The following is a 23,230-nucleotide window of genomic DNA, read 5'->3' on the forward strand; positions in this document are numbered from 1 at the left end:
AAAAAGACGTGTTCACACTGCAAGGTTAATGAGCCTAATTAAATATAGTTTTCCTTAGCCAGATACTAAATCATAAAGCTTGGGGGAGTGGGGGAAGGGGAGAATCCAAAGGCAGTTGGTTCTATTTCAAATAATGGTTTTATTCTGATTTTTAACGCAAAAAAAAAAAAAAGAGCTGGAATTGTGAGCGATTTTTCTGAACAGCGACACTTACATTTAAAGATTTGGTGAGACCTCACATGGCAAACTTTGAAAGTCTATTTAGAGACAATTGTGCTGAGACGTATTTGTTTTCACTTGCCCACTGCTTTAATTAATGGAGAAGTGGGCTTGAATAAAAGGTCTGTGTTAGATAGAAGTCTCCATCTGCTGCTGCATATTACCAGAACCTTTGTCCTTCCTCACTGTGCGGTTTTTTATTACACCATTTTATTTCCTTGAGTAAACTGCATAATGTTTAACATTGAGTTTTACAGACAGGATGGAGTTCTGATTTTTTTTTAAATTATTTTGATTTTTTTTAAAGTTTTCTGCCTGTGCTGTGCACAGTGGTTCAATATCCCACATTTGAAAAAACACTTGGAGATCCAAATTCCATGGTCTTTCAAGGAAACTTGCGTCTCAGGCAAAAAAATTAGATATTACACCTTACTGAGTTGCCATGTCGGCTACCTTCATGACTAGTCTTGAGTTATTGAAAACAAAAGGTAAAATGTGTTACACAGTGAAAAGTGCTTAAGCCAATGAATTTCATCGTATCTGCAAAGAACATGCAATCAGCTGTTGCTGATCAGCTGGTATATGGTAACTTTCACAGGTGACTTTGGGCAAAGCAAATGTAGTAGCTTATTTCACTTCCACTGTTCTTCCCGATCTTTTCTCCCATTGATTATGAATTTACTTTTTTCTTTCTTTTTTATTTTTCTTTTTTTTCCCCAAATGGTATTATACTTGACTATTTCCTTTAAGCTAATCTAGCATGCAGTGCCCTATTTCCTGAAAAGATTACTCAGACCTTCTGAGAAGCTATGCTTAAAAGTTAGGTAGGGGCAGATAAGATAGTTGTATGTATGTTTCTGCCAAAGTCTAGCACAAGATGAATAAGGCTGAATCCTTTACAAATAATAAGTAATGAAGAGTTAACTTATTCATGGGGGAAATTTCTGTTCTTTCACTTAAATTTTCATCTGAAACCTGAATTTTCCATATCTAACAGACTGGACACCGTCTTCAAATTCTTCCAAATGCTTCTATAGAAGGCTGTAGTTTTTATAAATTAATTATTTGGTTGGATTTCTTGATTGTCTTTCATAATGTAGAAAGAATAGGTTAGATTAGAGTAACTGAAAGGATCCTTATTACAGAGCAAGAAGCTGAGTTCCTCATCTAAACTGCTTTTTTTGATTTTATCACATTTTCTAAAGGGGCTGAAAGGTCACCGTGCACCCAGTAGGGTTCAAAAGTTATCTTGATAAATTGGATTGTGATTAAATGATTCTACCCAAGCACTTGGCACATAGTAGGAGAATCACAATACAGAGTTTGTGTTTCCTTGATTTATTTATTTGTATTTTCCTCCCCTGTGGACTTTGTCAAATATTGCCTATAGTGGCCCCATGGGAAGTGATGTATGCTCTCTGCTGATCACGTAGGAGCCTTGACCTTAAAGCAACTGCAGAGGATGTAGATGTTTCACTAGCTTATATTTCAACTGTCTGCATTTGTAGGGTTTGCATTTATTGATATTCAAAAAGAAGGAAAGTTCTAGCCATAGGTTTTGCAGCAATAGCTTTTCTTACCTGCTTTCTACATGTCAGCTGAACTTCTTGCTTTTGGGGCAGAGTGAATAAGCCTGTGGCTTTGGAAGTGGAGAGAAGTAATGAGGGTTTATTGTTTGACTGGTTTGCAACTTTGCAAGTTCCTCCTTTTCTTTGTCACCATACAGTGAGACTGATGCAAAATCCTTAAATTCCTTAGGATTCCATTGAAATTCCTTCTTTGATTTACTTTTTTGCTTTTGGCCAACATTTTGACCTTGTAGGTACCGCTCATTTAATTACTTGTACGTGGTAATAGGGAAGTGGGGTAGCAAGGTGGCTTACTGTGCTCAGAACAAGGTTTTGTTTAGCTGTGTTTCATGCGTTCGTCCTGCATTTCCACTGATTCATCTTTACCCTAAAGTGGTTTCTCCAGAGCTTTTTGTAAGTCTAATTAGGAAAACAAGCTTGTATTTACACATACTTTAGCTCTGCACTTTTTTTTGGCTATTAAAACTGTAAAGTAGGAAGAAAAAAAATTGAGGATAAGATTTCTGTACAAAATTAGTAATTTTGGCTATCAGCTTTTTAAAAAGATTTAAACCTTTTTTAATCAATGTGCTCGAGGGAAGTGCAAGTTTAATACAGTAGTGAAGAAGACTCATAGAGATGAGATGTTCTTAATAAATTAAGTCATCCAGAATTATTATCTCTTAATATCTAAGCCCATGCTCGTATACTGACCTTAACTGATGATGATATTCATGATTGATGGTGGTGATTTGCTGATGGTGGTTAATGATTGTTGATGTTTTCAGAGTATTTTCATGGATTGCTTATATGACTAGTATTTAGAAGAATTATTTATGTTTTGGGATATGAGAGATTTTAAAGATATTCTGATTTCTTTTTCCTGTGTATTTCTGTGAGCAGCTTGTGTTTATTAACATTCAAAATTACACTTCTGGTTTATCATACTAAGCAGAAATGTCAAGGTTCAAGAGCCTGAACCCTCAATTCTCCTTTATTAGTCAGTTACGCTTCATTAAGCATTGTCCAATTTTTGGTGCTTCTGTTCTTAGTTTCATTATTTTAGTAAATGTTGAGCATCTGCTTTACTTTGGGTCCGGTTATTGTTTATGGATACTGAAACTCATTGAAATTGTGAGCTAGGCTGTCTGCAGTGGGTGTCTGAAGGAATTTACATGTTGAAGATGTTTCCCTGAGTCCTCCGGGGTGCTTGGCAAGGTGAGCACTTCTCAGGGAGGCACACATTGAGGCAGCTTCCAGGCAGGTATGTTGCCCAGGAATTCAGTGCTTTTGGAAACTTGCAGTTAGTTAGGCCCTAGCAGCAAATTCAGTAAAATTAGCTCTAGACTATAACAACTCAAATGCTTTGTTATGCAAGGGTCTGTGCAGTGGTTTTGGTGGCTGTGTGGGGTACAGTTCTTGTAAACAAAGGTTCACGCACACAAAAAATGCTGTTGTATCTTGGGTGCCAGCAGACAAGCAAAGGACTGAATAGATGTTACCGTATTCTGGAATCAAGAAGTAAATCAGCAAGCAGTGGCAGAAGGCTGTTTTGTGGTGGGGTTTTATATGCTACATGTATAATAAACTTCATAGTCCAGGACTGGCAACATAATGTCTTTCAGCAGCAGTAAGTTATTTCAGTTGTAATGGCAAACAAAACATGCTGTGTGAAACATCGAGTTCACAGATCATACCCTAACAGAATTGAATGCTATTATGGTATTTTGGACTGGTGATAAGTACGCAAGCCCTTAAGAGGATATGAAAGCATAACATGCTCTTCAGAGGTTCCAAACTAAGCTACAACTTTCTTCTGAAGTCTTGCACCATATATTAAAAGAACACAGAAATAGATGAGGCGCTTTTTTTTCTTTTCCCACCCCAGAGCTTGGCTGGATCTCAAAAGTGCATGTGAATCGACCTGCAGTTGTGAGGCATGCAGAACAAATTAAAAAATGGAGAACTGTGAAAGGTAATTGGCAAGTAAGTGCTCTTTTTATGTATTCTGTTCCTGTATTTTTAAAGCAGTCACTCTCCCTCTCCAGGCTGCAATATTGAATTTTTTTCAAGATACATGTAAACTTAAAAGATGTGCTTGTCCAAGTCTTATTTTAATAATTTGTATTTGATGATGATGGGATGGAATAAGGTGACGCATTTATCCAAACAAGTTAAAAACCTTATAACTCATGAGTGGCAAAACCGCAAATGAATTTAAGTCATCTTTATTCATGAGTGGATTAAATTGTATATTACTATCCCACCACATTTATTCTGTTTTCCAGACAGACTTCTCTGCATGCTGCCTTCTTATTTTTTAATTTTAAAGCTGTAAGATATGATCACGGTCCCTGTCAAGTTTGACCTACCTGGATGATTTTTCTTTACTTAAACATCCCCAACATGTGTGATTTCTTTGCTTAACTAGTTCTTACCTAAAACTCAAAAATTCTGACTGGCTATGGCACTCGGGGGGAGAAAGGGAAAAAAAAAAGGAGGAAAAAAAAAAAAGAGCGAGCCCACTAATGTTAAGGGGACTGACTTCTCAGCTCCTGAGATAAGGTAAATGATCGGTTATTGTCCATCTTAATATAAAGTAGGTTCACGTAAGCCATCGCTAAAGCCAGTGGTGCAAATGAACTTTTCTTCAAGACTGATTTGTATTTGTCGAACGCACATGTTTAGAGTGTCTTAGCAGTTACCTTCAACCTCTGCTGTTACTGCCCTCCTGGCAGAATTGACAGATACTGGCCTGGTGTGCATTTTGGTTTCTCCAGTTTGTATGTGACAATCGTAGCGCGAAGCCATCAGGTCAGCAACGTAAGCTAATGCATTCTGCAAAGCAGAGCAGGTGAGGCACGGCCACGTGCTGGCTTCTGCCGCCTCAGTGGCAGGATGGGAAGCACTGAGAGGGGAATGGCAAGCAGAGCTGGCTGCAGGATGCCACAAGTGCTTTGGCAGAATTCAGCCAAGGGCAAGGTCTGAGCGATGCCATGCTGCAGACCTGGAGCTCCCAGTAAGCTCTCAGCCGTGGGGTTGTAACCAGCCTCCAAAGGACAAATTGATTCTTCATTCACCAAACAGCTGTTCTGCAAGCAAAGGTGTGTGATTCCTCCCCTCTGCACAAAGAAGTCACTTACTTGCAACAGTAACTGGAAACCTGGAAGCAGGAGGAAGGAGGCAATGAAAGATCAGTCTTAACAGTGCAACATAATAGAACAGAGCAAGAATCGTTTAATTATACTTAATTCTTAAAAAGCTGTTCAAAATAGTTGGCATCCTCAGCATAGTACGTCAGGCAGCCGGTCTGGGGTGGCTGAAGCTGCGTTCACAATGAGCACAGATCTTGTGGATGACAGTTTGGAGATAATTTGATGTAGCTGTAAGATCCTACTGGAAGGTGATAGAAAAAAGCTTCCTGCCCGTTACATGAACCTGCAAGTTTGTGCTTTGAATGTTATGATTAAATAAAAAATGGACATAAACTGAGGAAAGTTAGATACCAGCTCAGCATTTCTCAAGAGTTTCTTATGCATAAAAAGTCACTTGATACCAACTTTAGCAGTCTGGTGGCTCTGGGTTGGGAAATAGTGTCAGTGAGAAAATCCAAAGGGTATTCCGTAACCTTGGCTGTGTTCAGATCCTGCAGGTGCAGTAATGTAAAAAGTAAGTCTTCTGATTTGACCAAAGTTACTATATAAAGAACAAAGACAGAGAGAGCCACAGGCTTTGATTACAAAGAATCATTGGGAAGAAAGGGATTTAGTGTCACTTCCTCAACATGGCTGTAGGACAAATGTTTAATTATTACTAACACTTCTTCACTCTCCTGTGTACTAACACTGGTACTGAGCTACTTGAGTAAGGTTTTACTTTGAAGAATGCCAGAAGCATCTCCCCTGTATTTGAATACTGTCATTGCAGGATAGTCATGTGCTGTTTATTTCACAGAGGTGATTTTGAACCTTTACATGTTTGAACATAAGTAGCACCACAGATTCAAATTTAGAAGCCCATTTCCCCAAATACACGTTTGAAAAACCCTTTTAAAAAAATGAAGGTCATACCAGTTCTTGGAACTCCCTGACTACATCTGTCTTGATGACTTTATAATTCATGTCATAAGAGATGAGACAAAAATTCCCTTGAACAAAGGGTAAAAAAAATCCAAGTAAAAGAAACTTAAAACCATTTAAAGTAAAAACCCCTTTTGAAGTATTATAGGGTGAAAGTAGAAATTGGTTAGAAACAAGCAGTCAAGCTTGGACTAACAGAGGCCAGTAACGGTTCATTACTCCATTCAGTCACCCCAAAGCAGCTTTCAGTGTAACACTTACTGCAAGTTCAGAAAGGAGACTCCCATCAGTGAAGTGTGAAAGGTTTGTAGGCTGGCCAGCCACTTAAGATTTGCAGAGTAATACCTCCATGCAGAAACAAGTTTTGCTGCCTATACTGACTAATCCTGTCACAGAGCAGAGCAGTCAGAGAGGGGCTTTATGGACTCAAATGGACTTTGCCATCTCAAACTCTCCCCTTGTTGAACAAGTGCCCATTAAGAGATGTCAGCTTTTAGTGAAGCCATAACTGTAAACGAGAATTTGCTGGAAGAGCTTCAACAAATATTTCAAAATAATGTCTTAAGCTCAATTTTTGTTCAGCAAGAAAGCTCAAAAAAGTTTTAGTTGTGCATCTGTTCCATTCTCCAATGAAAATGCTACAGAATTTTAAAAGACTTATTAATCTAAAGAGTGCTTTAGCCTTGTCACTTAGCTCTTGCTTTTGTTTTTTGCACGAAATAATTACAGATGTTTTTTATTCCCAATTCACACAAAAGAAAGTGGAAACATCTGGAGTCTAGACCCTAAGTTTTAAGAAGTCTGGGTTCTTACCCCCCACTGATTCCATGTTTCAGTCTCACAGCAGGAGAAGCATGCAAACGTGCAAATGTGCAGATTGCTGATGTGTAGACTCATCTGGTTATTGGCAATTGCAGACCTGTGCTGTCTTGAAGCATGTGTATAATTTCTCGTGCATACAAGCCTTAAAATTACAGACACACTGTATAGAATGGAGCATATAATAACAGTGAGGTTCCTCACATAGGTGATGCTTTTATCTTTGCCTTACAGAATTAAATTTGAAGCAACATGCTTTTTGTCCAGGTAAAAATGTTTGTCTGATTCTTAGAGAGTCCCATTTGGTAGTTATCTTTTGCATCAAAAATTGGAATTTAATCCTTTGATTCTGAGAGCAGACTTTTGATTCCAAATGCTTTCTGTACCATTAGATACTGCTCAAGACATGAACAAGTATCTGCCAACCCTGTCTGTCATAAACTGTTCTTTGCATATCCTCCATGTTATATCCCATACATTTCCTCATTCTTAGAGTGAGAGTCAGGCTTCTGGTTCCTGTATCTTCTAAGTCAGTTTGGCTTTGGAAGCGTAAACTGAAATACTTTATTCCTTGCTTCACTCCCTTTGTAGGCTGCTTGGCTGCTGAAAGCTGTCACCTGCATAGACCTTACCACTCTTTCAGGTGATGATACTCCTTCAAATGTTCACAGACTGTGTTTTAAAGCAAAGCATCCCATCAGAGAGGATCTGCTGAAAGCCATGGACATGCATGATAAAGGTATGATAGCTTTTATTGTGTGTATTTTGTAGAGAAAACGTCCACATTTCCTCATTATTTTTTCAGTTTTCAGGAAGGTGTAAAAATGACCTCTTCTTCCTTTAATGGAAGCAGTTATGGTAGGCAGTGCCGCAGAACTAATAGTCCTCAGAGAACAAACTAGGTTCTAGATGGTCTTATTCAAAGCAACTGTCTTAAGTTCTAACTGCAAAATATCTATTCCTTTGAGTTAATATTAGAATACATGGAGAAAAAAAATCCATGCTCAGTTTGGCAACCAAAGTGAAGCATGGAGTCAGGGTGACACTGTAAGTTATGATACCTAATGAGCAAATTTGATGTGGAAGCCACAAGTGTATAACCTCAGTGTATGTCTTTTAATAACAGTACAATAAGGTGAAACTAATTGAGTATTCTGTTAATCTGCTGATGTCCCTAGTAAATTGGAGAAGGGGGGAGTGTTCATGTGACTCCTTTGGCTTTTGTGCTGTTTCTTTATGTAACTACTGAGCCTGCCGCTTTCCCTGTTAGAAAAGATGCATTCCACGGTCCTAAGCATGTTATTTTTCCTTCAGAAAGCACTGTCTGTTACCTGCTTGTTTCAATAGTTAGATAGGAGACATCTTTGCAGCCCAGTCTACTTCAGGGAGTCAGTCCTGTAGTGAGTGTATGCAGTTGTGTGCGTATCATGTATACAAACACATGTGCACACACACAGAGTTCCCAGCTAAGTCAACAGACTTGAAGGGGTTGAATACAGCCCTTAAGAACTAGTAGTAAAACTTTCACTGACGTTACTCAAGCAGGCTCCATCTGAAGTCCCAATGTTACACACAAGACTGAACACAATACTACTTCAGAGCAAATTGAGACTGTCATATAACTATCAGTAAAACAAAACTCTTTATATCTGAGCAGCATTTCTGAATTTTTCCAGATGTAATCATTGATGTGTCAGTGAATACCATTTGACGTTTGTCCTGTCGTGCTGGCCTTATGATGATCTAACAAAAAGAAAATCCCAATGACATTTGGGGCATGCTTTTACTACTGAAATATTTCAGTTTTACATGGGCATTAGTCCACTGATTGAAGTCATATGATGTAGAACCAAAGGGGAATCAGGCCTCTGGTTTTAAGCCATACACATAAAATATCAAAGATTAGTCTTTTTAAAAAACTTGGATTTATGGACTCTTCAGACAGTTGAAGTATTAAATATGAGGTCAATTATCTGACACTTTGAGAGAATAGCATTTTAACTAGAAATGCAGTAGGACTGCATTAACATAAAAAGTGCTCAGTTGCTGCTGGGCTCAGTCTGGCTCAACAAGTAAGGACAGAGCTTGGCAGTGTGGTTTCCCTCACAGTAATTCGCTGACTAAGCATGTCTTAACTTGTATGTGTTGGCCTTAAGTGAATCTGTTGACAGAAATCTTGGTGTTTTAACTCCTGCTAATGCAAACTTCTTTCCAGGGTCAGGTAAAGGAACATGAGGGAGGTAACAAGATGGAGAATTATCTGAACCGTTTGAGCAATATAACAGACATCCCTAGTGTAGGTGCTTAAGATCCTTGTGAGAGTGCAGAAGTGGGAGGTGAGAACAATGCACACGTGCTCATGATATGGATTGCACTCGAGAAGATGGAAATATATATATGAAAAAATGAACTGTGGCCTTTGCAGGTATTACTGTTGGAGCAGTTTGTGTATATCCCGCAAGAGTCACCGATGCTGTTAATGCCCTAAAGGCTGCTGGTTGTAACATACCAGTAGCTTCAGGTAAGCTTTATTCAAAAATATCCAATTAAATATTTTGATGCTATAAAATACGTAGAAAAATCCAGAAGTTTGGACTTGTTTTTGTTTCAGAGGGTAAGGTGAAAAGGTAGCAGGTGGAAGGAAGGGAATGGAGGGGGGATATGCTTCTGGTATAATCTTTTGTTTTCTTTCAACCTCAAACTTATCAGGAATGCCAAGTCTGTTTTGCTGGAAGCTCTTCAAAGAGGTGCTTATCAGGGTTTTCCTCACCCGAATAGAAGAAACTGACATAGTGTGCTGGACAAAGCATCAGTAGACACTAAGTAAATAATAATAATAATAATAATAATAATAATAATAATAATAATAATAATAATAATAAACTGCAATATGAGCTTTAGGAGTTCTAATACAAGTTTTTTTTCCCATATCAGTTGTTTGGCTTTTAAGTATAATCCTACAATCAGTACAAACAGTATAATCCTGAATTCAGCGAATCTGTGTGCAGAGGCAAGGGTTATTGCCTGCTGAGCAGCCTGCAGGTTCAGGACTTGTACTTACAAATCTAATAGTGCCAGCTCTTCTCCAGTCACCACATACAGGAGACAAGTCCTGAATCTACAATAAGAAAGAAGTAGAATCAAAGAATTATGCAGGTTGGAAGGGAGCTCTGGATGTCATCTGGTCCAGCCTCCTGCTCAAAGCAGGGGCTAACTTTGAAGTTAGATCAGGTGTTTAATGCCAAGATCCATGTTTTCTAGTGGTTTTTTTTGTTGTTGTTTCATTGTTGTATAGGGGAAAAATTACATACTAAATGCACTTATATATCAGAGAGAAAGAGGATCTGATAAAGCCATTATTTTTTTTCCATTTCCAAAGTTACCTTTGGGTTTTGTACTTGAACATCATAACTGTAATCTTAAGTAGACCTCATTGAAAGCAATTTTTGCTATATTGTGATTTAGCTGTTAAACTTATTACTAGGATTTAATCTGAAATACTACTTAAAAGAATTGGGGAGAATTAAAAATGTATGTATTGCTTTATACATGAGTTCAGTCCTTGTTTGCTCAATTCTACTGGAAGCAATAGATATTGTGCTTTCTTATGTAGGCTGCTTTGGCAAAAATTAAGGTATGTGAAAGAGACCTTATCACAAGATTCACTTAGTATCTTGCTGGACATTGGTTCTTGAGGGAAGAGCTAATGCTTCTTGTGGATGAAGAGAGGGTAGGATGAGGTGCCTTTAGATTTTTTGAATCATGGTAGGGAAAAAAAAGAATAACTTTCAAACTCTTTGGTGTATTAGAGGTATTTGTGTTTTTATGGTCAATTTATAAAACATTTTCTTCCCTCTACCTGCATCCCCCTTCTTGCTAGTGGCTGCTGGGTTTCCATCCGGACAAACTCCTCTAGAAACCAAACTGGCCGAAATAAAGCTAGCTGTGGAATATGGTGCCAGAGAGATTGACATTGTCATTAGCAGAAGTCTGGTGCTGACTGGCCAGTGGGAACGTAAGTACCCATCCTTTGGCAAGGAACCTAAACCTCTGTATGTGCACGTGCAAGCTCTGTCTTTGTCTCTTCCCCAAGTCTCCACATCAGTCCTTGAAGAATTTGGTCCCTCCCCTAAGAGTAACTGATAATCTGGGGCACTGAACTAAATGAAAACTATTTAACTAATTTATGACAAATGGTTGCATTTTTTTAAAAGAATGCTGTTAAAAGTCCTGTCAAGCTGGGCATGCAGAATGACTTTGTGTTTTGAAAATTCAGGTCTATTCCTTCTATGCCTTTAGAGGATTTTGTGTACAGGATTAAAAAAATAGCAAGTGAAATGGAAGAGAATGCCTAATTATTTGAAGAGGTTTTTTAAAACCCCCAAGGGGTTGCTAATGTAGATGATACCTTGTTAAATATACATGTTTCAATTCTTGACAAAAATATGTATTTTAGTTGTTTTCTTTTTCCTGAAAGTTGAGGGTACAAATTAACTATTCATATTATTGATGTTCTTGTGTCTGTAGACTACTACTAATTAGTAAGAACAATAATGCTGAAGATGGTTTTTGCTCTAATTGCCTTCTTAATGTACTGTGAATGGTTTGCCTTAAGTGCTGACAATGCTCCTATAACTAATCTCCATGTGAAGGTAAACACGTCATTGTCTTGGAATGAATTTTCCATTTAGCTGTATAATGCAGTGCCGTAATAACCTGTTTTCTTGGAAGACTTCATAAAGGAGCCCTGGTAGTTGAGTTTGGTTAAGGAAATACAATCATCATGGTAACAGATTGTATTTTCTGATTTTCGTCTTCCTTCAAGTAACAGTTAAAATTGAACCAAAACCCCCACATATTTCTGCATCTGTGTCTTCAGGACTGATATCCTGGTTTCCACTTGCTGTAACATCTTGACATCTTTTGTAGTATTTACCATCTCCATCCTTTTGCTCTTAAACATATGCAGCTTTACAAATGTTTGACTTCTTGAGGATGGGCATTGTTGCAGACCTTTGTTTCTTTCACAGTGGCTATTTTACGTTCAGGTATGGCCTCAGAAATTGCTGGAATATGGAGACTGGGTGATTGAGTGTTTTTAAATAAGATGGAATGATGGATCAAGTTCTACACCAGCTGGCAGTAAGACTATATCACACTTTCCTACGCTGTATCTTTGTTAGGGTCTACACTATGGTCTACAAAGCAGATACCCTCTCCAGGAGCTGCACTCCACTAGGAACATGTATTGGTCTTGGACACAAAGTGAGCTGAGTCAGTGATGTGTCACTAAGACTAAAAAAAGATCACTAAACTGGACTTGAGCAGCAACTTGCAATTGTGTCTGAAAAAGTCTGTCTTGTAGCGATTTCTCACATAACTGTGGTTACCATGCTTCAGACTTCATGGTACAAACCACTGTTATGTACAAGTTGCATAGAGCAGAGATCAGAAAGTTAGTGCATGTAGGCAATTGCAAATGCAGGCTCGAGGTTATATTGCCCGGGATTACGTGAAGGAGAACTCAGAGGAGAAGTACAGGGCTAGATTCAGAGAGAAAGTTTGTATCAGTGATTGAAATAAACTGGACATACCTACATTGTTAGGTTTTTCTATATGGGAAATTAATTGGGTTTTTGTGATCATAAATTACCGGGGAGGAGTACACAGACACAGCAATGATGGGTGTAGTATAAAGCTGTCAGTTTACTAAATAAGCAAATTAGGGATGACTTTTGATTTGGTATGCATATTCTTTTATCCATAGCTGAAGTCATGACAAGGTTGAAAGCCATCCTGGTTTTTGGCAATGGTTAGTTTACTTTTTTTAACTGAGGACAGAATTGAAATTATTTCCAAATGTTTTCTGAAAGTTTATTCAAGAACGTGAATCTGTGTATGACACATATTTACATGGTCTTGAAAAAAGCTACCTCAGGAACAGAATTTACTTGCCATCCAGATAATGATACTATAGGGTGAAATATTACCATACTTAACTTGCCCATCCAAAAAAATTACTTCAGTAGGTGATCTGAATATTTTGGTGAAAATCTAGTGTTCTGACTTCCTGTTTAGCTTTCAATAGATGTGTTAACTGTGTGAACATGCAGATTCCCACCTCTAATGATTAGGTATGATACAAAACAATGTATAAAGTAAGTTTAAGGGAGCTAGAAGAAGGGATGAAGAACTCTTTTTTAGGATGGATCCCTGTATTACATAAAATTGAAAAGTTTAGTGCAGTAACTATGCCTATGTTCAGTGTGCTTCATCAACTAGAGCTGCCTTGCAGTTATGACAGAATCTCTGCTTATGCTTATAACACTAATATATTTTTATTGCTATTTTCTCATGCTGCCTGTCTTCACAGCTTCAGGAGTTATTGACAAAAATATGTATGTGGTAGAGTGCTTTATCTTACCGTTCATATATTTTTAGCTTTTCTTCTTGCCTGTGCAATAATTGGGGTTACCATGATAGGATAGTGTTGCTTTGTGATTTGTTTCAAAGGCTTGTTTGATTATTAAATATTTTAGTGTATGTCCAATTATGTCAAGTTATTTTAAAGCAGTTCTTAAATATTGTTGGAGCTCTTTATGACACTCAGAATATATTTTCTAGATCTTTATGAAGTAATTGTTAAGATCTTTTTAGTAGTGCTGAACATGAAAGAAGCTTTATTGGACAGCTAAATTACATTGGAAAATAATATTAAATGAGATTTAAGTTTATGAACTTAGATACCTTTTACAACCTATTAGCTTTTAAAGCAATACTACTTTACAATAGTTTACTCAACCATTGTCTTTTATCACTTGACAAAGTATGGATTAAGCTTAAAAATCACAATTTAGATACTGTCTTTAGGCACTGAATGTGCAGCCTGTATGTAAAGAGTGATGAAGTTGACCAACAAATTGTTGAAAGAAATTGTATTTTTTTTTTTTTTTCCCCTTGTTATCAATGAATATGTTGGAGTTGCAGTACCTTCTGAAGCTCTCTGGGGTGCTGTAATGTTACTTCTATTTCCACAGCTTTTAGCAAACACCTGGACATACTACACTGTCAGCGGCTTCAGAGGTATTGTTAACCCATCATTTGCTCTGTCAGTTGAATTTTCCTACAAGAAAAGAAAAAAAACCAAGTATAATCTAAGAAGTTTGAACATGGCTGCATCCATGAAATACATTGGGTATAACCTCATTGTAAAGCTGCCTTTCAATTCTGTTAATAATTATTCAACTGTGAGTTTAGCGGCTTTGTTCAGGGATTGGGGCCCCCTTTTGTGTTACATAATTTATAAACAGTGCAGAGAAAATACACTTCCTGCTCCAGAGACTTGGAAAAGACTCCACATGTTGTTCAGATATAATATAGCTGGATTTACCGTTTTCTAGGTGTGCAAGCTGACTTGGGATCTCGAAGTCTAGTTGCACAATTTCTATGTCCTATATTGTCAGCAGCAGCTCAGATTCCTGAAGCCAAGCTCTGTTTTCAGTTTCATGTGAATGACTGAAGCCTGGAGTTGCACATATGTGGCTGAGAGCAGAACTGAAAGAGTCGTGTTGTGCTGATAGCCTTTTGCTTGTCATTTTGTTAACAAACCTGCCATTAACATGCAAGACAGAAGGGACTCCAGCTCATTTTCCAGTTTCCCATCATGATTACCTTGATCTTTTGGTCTAACAGAAATCGAAACATCTTCCCCCCTCATCTCAGTTTCTACGCTTAACACCAGTCAATGTGAGTGACTAGGTAAAAACAGCAAATAAGCTGAATTTAAAAAAAAAAAAAGAAAGTGTTTTTATCACCACATTTTTGGAGAAGAGCTGTTTCATAAAAATTTAAGCTGTGTTTTTTTCCCCTTAATATTTTCATTTTCTGTGTAGGAAATATTGGTTATCCCATTTATTTTGTGATTTATAGGACAAATATATTAGACCAAAGCAAAAGACCATCTAGACAATCTAGGGCAGATTATAGCTAGCAGTAGTTGTCAGGGATGTTTGCTTGAGAAATGTGTAGGGGGAGGAACATTTTCTTTGGTATATTTAATAGCTGCTAAAAATCAATATAATGTACTGAATAGTTAGAATTTTAGGAAAACTACACAAAAGACACCTTCCAACACTTACCTTTTATAACAGTGAAATTAAAACCACACCTATGAAAGTTTTTTTTTTTTTCCTATAAAATCTGAATTTTCTGACTTCTATAAATGCATCCAATAAAAGCAGATCTAAAGTTCATGAAAGTAGTAAGGTATCTTAAGTAAGTGGATGCAAAGTAGAAGAGTTCTTATGTCACATCCATTTTAACAGCCAAGTCAGTGGAGCTACTACAGACTACATCAATGAGCAACTGGCTCCAAATACATTCTATATAGGTTGGCTTGCTTTGGGGGTTTTTTTTGGTGGGTTTTTTTCTTTTTTTTTTTTTTCTTTTTTTTTTCTCTGGCTTAAGACTTAGACTTCTTTCAGAATGGATAGTGTTGGTGCTGTGTTCAAGATGCTGCACAGTACTGGCCATTTGCTTTGAGAGCTCTTGATTTTCTTTTCCTTGTTTTTAGCAGTCAGTATGAGATCTCTTGCAACCTCTTCATGGTGGTCTTAGCTCACAGTTGAAAATATGACTGCAGGGTTTTCTGTGATAGAGGTTTTTCCCAAAATCTTTGTGCCACTACTGCTAACCAGAGAAGCTCTATCTGCTGCGTCAGTTACTGGTGTTCTGCACAGGTTGCAGATGTTCCCAGAACAGCAGCATCCAGCTCTGCTCCTGCTACTGTTTGGCTTGATGGAACTGAGTAGTTAAATAATGGACTTTTTGGCAGCACAGACTGTCCTGGAAGAAGCCCAGGACCCCTTGAAACACTGAGTGCGTTTTCAAGTGTGATTAACTCCACCCATACTTCAGGCATTTGCCAGGAAGTTTCAGGATAATCAAGTTATTTGTACCTTGATTTAAAACTGAGTACTGGAACTTCTTTTTTATTTTTGAAAGGAGTAGGAGTTTTTGTACTTGTTCTGTATCAAAGCAGTTCCTGCTTGCACTGGGACTGGGGTGCTCTGGTTAATTTTCTCTGTCCCAGAGGTAGTTGCCTTTCTATTTCTGCTTTTACTGTAGCGTTGAGAATGTCCTATGAATGCCAGCTATTGTCTGCAATAATTGGTCTCTGAATAAAGAGCAGTATTTATTACCTACACACCTGCCCCATTAAAGTATGCCTACTTTTCCACCACCTCAGCTAACCTGATAGACACGGATGATTGAAGTTCCTCAGTTGTTCCTGTCCGTGGGTTGATGCATGCTGTCAGATAGTGAGACTGTTCAAATGATCTTGGCACTAATTGCATATGAAAGTACCTTCCAACAATAGGGAGAATGCTGTAGCTGCGGTATGAACTCCAGTGAACAACAGCTATGAGGTTGTAATTTCTTTTCCTGGAATCCAACCTAAATGTACATTTTGTTGATTTTATTGTGACATTTTTGGTGGTGTATCTTAAAGGTAGAGAAAACTCGAGTCTTTTCTTCCTGTTACCGAAGCTAGAAGAACATGAAAGCTGCTTTCTCTGGCTTTCCAAAAGCTTCAGGAAAGCCTTACTCCACAAAAAAAGACTGCATTTGGATCTAACATGAGCACTGTTATCAAATGCACAAGAAAATAGCACAGGTTCTTTGTATTTCCTTTTTGAGTCTCGATTTGATGTAGGTTTCTGGAGTATCATCAATTGATCAATAAAACATGTTAGACTGCATGCTAGTACTGATTAATTCACACCTTTGGTACACAGTAAGAAACAAGGTGAAGCCTGGTGTCTATAAAGGGACTTGCTAAGTGCATTAGCCAGTTGTCTACTAATGTGTGTAGTATGTCTCAGAGGACCACCCCAGCCATCCCAGCCCTGGCTGCCTGGTGTGCTGATGGCATCAATAGGATGCAGCAGCATCACAGGTGGAGGGGAGGTCCAGCCATACAGCAGCTGGCAAACCCTGCTGTATGTTTCTGGGTCTCACTTGAGGACTGAGGGGAAAAGAAAGATAGTATCGATGAAAAAATTCAGTCTTCATCACCATGTCCTGGACTGTTTTAGCAAGAAAGGTTTGTTAAAAGCTGTATTTTAGCCTTCCATAAAAGAACTTTTCGATTATGCCTTTGAAGATTTAGTACGATTTGTGAAAAGGACTCTCTTGCAAAGGATCCTGTTTGCTTATTTCATGCCTTTTTTTTAAAATTCAAATCCCAGAAATGGTGGCTGTACACTGTGAGAGCTGCTTTTCTCTCCACACTGGAGGAATCTTAAACATCTCTAAGTGACCAGCTTCTAACAGCTATGTTTCAATAATTTCTAGCTCTTTTAGTCTCCCTATGTTTAAAATTTTGTGGGAGCACTGCTGAATTTTACCAAAAAGCATGGGAGGGTTTCCCTGTGCTCCCTCTGTTGCGTTACCTGACCAGGTCTACAAATTCCAGCCTTTTTACAGTTGGTTATGTCCAAGTTTATTCCAGTCCTTACTGAGTCTGTGAAAATATAGAACTGTTAGAAAGTTAAGCATGCCTCTGGCCACGACACTTTGTAAATCCGAAAGCAGGAGTTTGTGAGGGGGTGGTCTGCTCTGGGCGATGTCCATGAGGAGCCGAATGCCGGCCTGTCCTCCCTGTCCCTGCTTGTCCCTGGCTGCAGCCGGTGGCCGGCGGGTTGCGTGGCAGTTCACGGAGAGGCGGCGAGCAGGCGGGAAGGGTGCTGGTTTGTCTCAGGGACATGCTGACTGCCTGGGCAGGAGAGCTAAGGCGAGCTGTAGGTCAGAAGACAGACTGATAGCAAGAGGTGATGGAACTCTCTGTGGGGAGGGAGGGGCAACTCCAGGGCAGGGTTTGCTTTTTGTTTTCGAAGTGGTGTGAAGACACAGAGATAATGGTCTGCTTTATCTCCGATCTGAAAGGCTTTATGTAAGTCAGCCCTGCTGTCTGTGTGAGTGCGAGTCGCAGTGCTTGTGCGTGTAACAGCGGATCATGACAAACCTCCTTCCTGAGCTCTAGCCAGCTTCCTCAGCGAGCGTGGGCATCAGAAGCGAGGGTCCAGCTCTGTCCGTGGAGCTGTAGCTCCACAGCGTGCTAGGCAGATGTTGTCCTGCTGGCCCTCCTGCCGTGGTGCTTCCTTCAGCTTTGTTGGGGCCGTTTGAGGTCACAGCACAGGATGGTCCAAGTCCTTAGTAACCTCGTGGGCAACGCAACTACTTGAGGTGGTTTGTAAACACAGATCCATGTGGATTTGCTGGTCCTTGAGGTGTGATCCCAGGCCTTGGTCTCTCCTCACCAGGGATGTCAGCAGACCGCGTTGATTTTTTCAGGAAATTCTTATTTTCAAGAAGTTTAAAGTGGGATTCAGATGCCTAAATGCAGACATCGAGCCCCATAATCAGACTTCCCGAGATGGTCCCATGCTACCAGGGCGAACAGCAGGAAACTGAAGGGAGATGTGGAGCCTCCAGGAGTGGCAGCTGGAAGCCAAGGGAGATACGTCATGGCATCTCAGGTGGCCCTAATGTTTGTCATTAGACAACTTGGTCACACCTTCGGTGTCTTTTAGGCTGAGCCCTTTGGCAAATGTGGCTGAAGGGGACAGAGAGGATGATGACGTGATGTGGACGGGAAAGCATAACTGCCCCTGAGTACTGATTCGATGTACTACCATATTTATTGCTGAAAAAGCTGTTTTAAAATCAATCTTGACTATCATAGCATTTTTTACTCATGATGTATTCATGAGTGTTTGGCATACTGTGCACATTCTTAGTTTTGAGAGAACCGACATTAATAGCTATTAAGTTAAGTCTGAAACTGTGTGGCATTGTTAATTACCTCCAGTCATGTAATTTATTGAACTTACAAAACTTAAGTTCTTGAGTGCTATGACTAATTATAAGATTGGAAATTAATCCAGAAGTGGAAATTACAGCCATACTTGAAAATGTCTCTCAGGCAACTTTGATCATTTTCACATGCTTTTATCCACAGGTCTCTACGAGGAGATCCGTCAGTGCCGTGAGGCCTGTGGAAAAGCTCATATGAAAACAATCTTGGCAACAGGTGAACTGGGGTGCCTTGCTAATGTCTACAAAGCCAGTATGATAGCTATGATGGCAGGTAAATATATGTGGTTTTCTTTTTAAGCTAAGAATGTCTTTGCTATATTATTTATGAAGCTTAAAAAATTCTAGTTGTGAAAGTTTAGTTTTGCCGATAGTAGAAAAAACTATTATGCAGCAATTACTGAAGTTGCAGGTGTAGTAATGAAGTGTCACTTGTTTTGTATAACCTACAAAAACTGCATGAAATGCTAGATAACACTTAAAACTGCTAAATGACAAAATTTGTAGGAACAAGTAATACTTGTTGTCAAACATCTGATCTTTGGTATAGTTAAAAAAGACACATACATTTGGGGCAGATACACGTCTTATCCAGGCAATTGTGGTGAGCTACAGATGTGGTGTAGATAGATGGCTCATAAGTTTATTTTAAATGCAAGGGGAACTTCCCTGTGAAGATTCATGCTGACAGCTCTCGTTTCTGGTTTGCGATCACTTCTTCTGACCACCTCTGTGACAGTGCGGTTTGGGAAACCAACTGTACTGGAAATGCAGTGAGGCGAAGAACACTGCATGTTCCAGCAGGCATTGGGATGGGCTTGATTATAACTGGTTTTAACTGGCACACTCACAAACACTGGCAGTCACTACCGGCAATTAATTGGCACTTCAAAAGGTGTTCAGTCTTCCCTGTCTTTGAAAACTCAATTACATCTGACCTGATGTTTGGAGTGTGTCTGTCTTATTCTGAACCTTTCACCTAAGAAACACATTCACATGAGCAGGATAGAGTTTTCAGGGGCTACATATAGTTTGTAGGTATTACTTTTTTGCATAGCTATAGCCATTGCAGACTGAATGTAGCAAATCACCCATTTGATCCCAGATTTACAGCAGTATATTCTGTCTGCAGCTTTGGGTCTGTGCTGATACAATTTTCCCTAGTTTAACCAGAATTTTAGGGCTGTGTTTTAATGCCATCTTTAAGATGCAGAACTGGGAATTGGCTGATAAGGCTATGTTCTTTGAACATTTTGAATTGATAGAAGTGTAAAGATATACTAAGAACCACTTGGGTTAGTCTGTCTTCTAAACTTTCCCTCATTTTTGTGTTGATTTTTTTCTTCTACTGTAAGCTCTTCAGACCTGGAGTTGCTTGTTATTTTAGAGAAAGAAAAAAATCATCCAAGTGTCTTGTCAGTATTTAAATAAATATTTAACTTGCTGCTGACCTCATTGTCTCCTTACACAACACTATGCTTATCTACTTCAAATGGAATGGGAAGCATTTCAGGCTTTTTACATGCTCAGCTACAATGACAATTGGTATCATTAGATACAGAGGATCATTATTATGCCAGTAAATACTGCTTTTAATTAGAAGAGGTGTAAGAAATACACATGTCCTGTCATTTAAACTGATGTACTAATCATTATGATCACTTTTTGTAACACGGAGTAGTGAAAAATCCAGGTTGTAAAGCATTTTAACATTTTCAGATTTTTTGCTGGTGTAGTTTTTTTCAAATACAGCAGATGGCTCTATTGTTAATGATTTTCCTTGCATAGTTATTCATTTTACAAAACACTTATCCATCTGAATATATGCAGTAATTTTCTTATTTCAGTCTCTTGCTTTTTCTTTGTGGGTAGGTGTAAAAATAAGAATTTATTGGTGCCCTACGTACATGTATTGAGGGCCAGATTTTCAGACTTTGACTTGTCAGAACTGCCGAGAACCTCAAATTCCCGTTGAATTTTGTTTGATTTTTATATTTGTAGCATTTGGAGGAGAAAGTAATTCGGCACAGTAGTTTTAAATTCTAGCTTTAGTATCCATATATTTTTTTCAGCTGGTGCCATGATTTAAAAGAAAGAAAAAAAGCAGATAATCTTGTGGATATGGCAGGCCCTGGCAACTTTTATCTGAAGATAAAGCAACAACTCTGATAAACTTGACCCTAGTAATGAGTATTATATGGGGAAATTAGTTACACAGTATAGTGGATTCAACTGCAAAACTGGCTTTAGAAGTTTTTGCTGCCTCTGGCCAATTGCTCCTGTCCTTTACACCAAAATTTGCTGCTGCTTCAGCTGTGCTGTTAGAAGTGCTCATCATGCTGCATTGTAACCTGAGTTTTCCAAGTAATACAGTTGAAAATCAGCCCAGAAAAGGGTTAACTAGTTTGCTGTGTGTTTTGTGATTGGTTGGAAATGTTTTTTTTTTTTTAATGGTCACAACCTCAATAGTCTGGTTTACAGCCTTGCCTTGCATACGATTTCATCAGTGCAACAGAGGACTTGGCGTGCAGTCCTTAAACTGTTTTCACTTCACTATGCATAATGTAAGCCTATCATGTAGGGAGCACAAAATCCTAGACTTAGAGAAGTTTACATTGCCCTTGCTGAGCATGCACGCATTCACCTAGGTCCTGAAGCACAAAGCCACTAGCTGTGTTGCAATGTGTATATAAAATATGTGTATTTCCCATGTGTCTCATTTGTGAGACTCAGAAGGCTGAGAGAGTATCACAATGCTGATTTATCAGTAGCTGTGTGGTTAAAAAGCTTGCCTGGGATGTCTGGGACTTGGTCTCTCTGAGTGAGGTTCTTCCACATAGGTCAATTTACCATGTATTTGCTGTTAAGGACCTCAGTCCTTCCCCATAAAGTTGCTCTGCTTTGCACAAAGCGATTAACTGAACAGGGCATACAACCCAGATGTCTCCTTTCCCAAATAACTTTCCAGAAGTTTTATACGGTCTTCCTTGTGCTGGCTTGAGGAATTATTGGTGTATGCTGGGAACCACAGCATGTTACATTTGGTCTGATTCAGCTAGCGGGTTGGGGTTCAGCCACTGGATGTGAGGCCAACTGCACAGATCACTGACTTGAAAAGGGATGGTAAAAGGTCAAAAAATGTGCACCTCCTCATTGGCTCGGATTTTAAAAGAATGCTAAGGGCCGTGCTCAGGCAGGGGTGGTGTGCCCGTGCACTTTTATATTCAAAGCAGATTACATAGGCTGCTTCTGCAGACAAACAGCTGTACTCTGAATCACAGCCCTTGCAGGGCTCAGCAGAAGCCATTCACTGCACACCAGTGAGTGAGGCTGAGCCCAGTGAGATGTGCAGATCTTAGCAGTGCACTGGAGGTGGAGGCCAGTTGTAGAAATGGTGCTTTGCCTAACACGCCTACGTACAAGATGTTAATGCTTGCACCTGCAAGAACTTGGGAAAAGTGTTGCTTCACAGTGAGGTATGAGAATAATTTGCCTCTATTTGAAGCAGTGGCTTTTGGCTCCTCCTGTGTCTGAAATCGTATCTCCAAAGTACCATGACTACTTTTCTTTCTTCTCTAGCACAGTACATAAGGAGAAAGACATCAGAATGGGAGCAGGCACCCAGTTCTCTCAAATTCTTTTAACCATACCTTTACAGACTTGACTGACATGCAATAAATTCTTCTGGAATATTTAAGAACCTATTTCTGAGTGAAAGAGGCTGACAGCCCTCTAAGGACAGTGACTCACTTAGCAAGAATAATCCTTGCAGTGCTAAGGAGGACAAAATGGCAGGTAGGGTTGCACATCAGTGGCTCTGTGTTACTACCAAGGGAGCACATTGTTTTCAGAAAGCTGACCGAGAGAAAATATCAGCACTGAATCAGGGAATCTTTGGTCATTGGTTTATAACATCCATTGCCATTTCTTGAGCTTCTTGAAGTCTTGATGGTGGTTTGAGTACACGAGCTTCTCAGGGAAAACTGACTGCATCTTTGACTCTACCAGACAGCTTCCAGACAATGAGTAGAGCAAACTAATTAGTGGTTTACACTGTCTGGTGTATACTTGTGTGAGTCACATCTATTTCTATAGGACACACTCAAATCTGTGTCTTTGTAGCCTCTTGGAATAAACAGTCCTAAGGAGCACAAATGGGAGTGCGTGGCTCCCCCATACCAGTGGTAACTATTCTATGTTTCTTCATCATGGTATCTGTAAAAAAACCAGGTCTTTTACACAGTTCTCTTATGAGAGGTAGGCCATTTTTTGACTTTTATTTTTTTCACACAAACATCAGAAACTGCCAAGGAAGCCAGACAAGGAAGGGAAAGATGATGACTTGCAGTGGGAAAGGAACGCTTCAGTAAAGGTGTGGATGTCTTAATTGCATATTTCAGTCATATATAAGGTTTTTATTTTGGAAAATCACATTTTAACCATTTTACCTAAATACAAAATCTTTGTTGTTCTGTGTAACAATTCATATTAATTAAAATATGCAGGCTGGGGGAGAGGTGGAGGAAGTGATTAAGTAAATGTACTTTACTTTAAAAGTGAAACCTCCATCTGTGTCATTTTGACTGTGAAAGCTGGTCTTGATAGTACAAGCTCCTTTTACGTCACTCTTTGGGTATCTAAGGGAAACACAGCAGTGACATGTGAAAG

The 23,230-nt window shown here is 39.0% G+C and overlaps 1 protein-coding gene across 2 annotated transcripts in view; it reads left to right on the top strand.

The window, feature by feature from the left end:
• Positions 1 to 23,230, top strand: part of DERA (deoxyribose-phosphate aldolase) — a 57,173-nt gene that overhangs the window by 6,020 nt on the left and 27,923 nt on the right. For both annotated transcript variants that reach the window (XM_030040358.2, XM_030040360.2), the window contains exons 2-6: positions 3,676 to 3,773; positions 7,277 to 7,424; positions 9,111 to 9,206; positions 10,566 to 10,700; positions 18,708 to 18,836. In XM_030040358.2, coding sequence (XP_029896218.1) covers positions 3,676 to 3,773; positions 7,277 to 7,424; positions 9,111 to 9,206; positions 10,566 to 10,700; positions 18,708 to 18,836 — 606 coding nt within the window. The remainder of the gene's footprint in view (positions 1 to 3,675; positions 3,774 to 7,276; positions 7,425 to 9,110; positions 9,207 to 10,565; positions 10,701 to 18,707; positions 18,837 to 23,230) is intronic.

Source organism: Aquila chrysaetos, chromosome 17 (genome assembly GCF_900496995.4).
Source record: "Aquila chrysaetos chrysaetos chromosome 17, bAquChr1.4, whole genome shotgun sequence".
NCBI lineage: Eukaryota > Metazoa > Chordata > Aves > Accipitriformes > Accipitridae > Aquila > Aquila chrysaetos.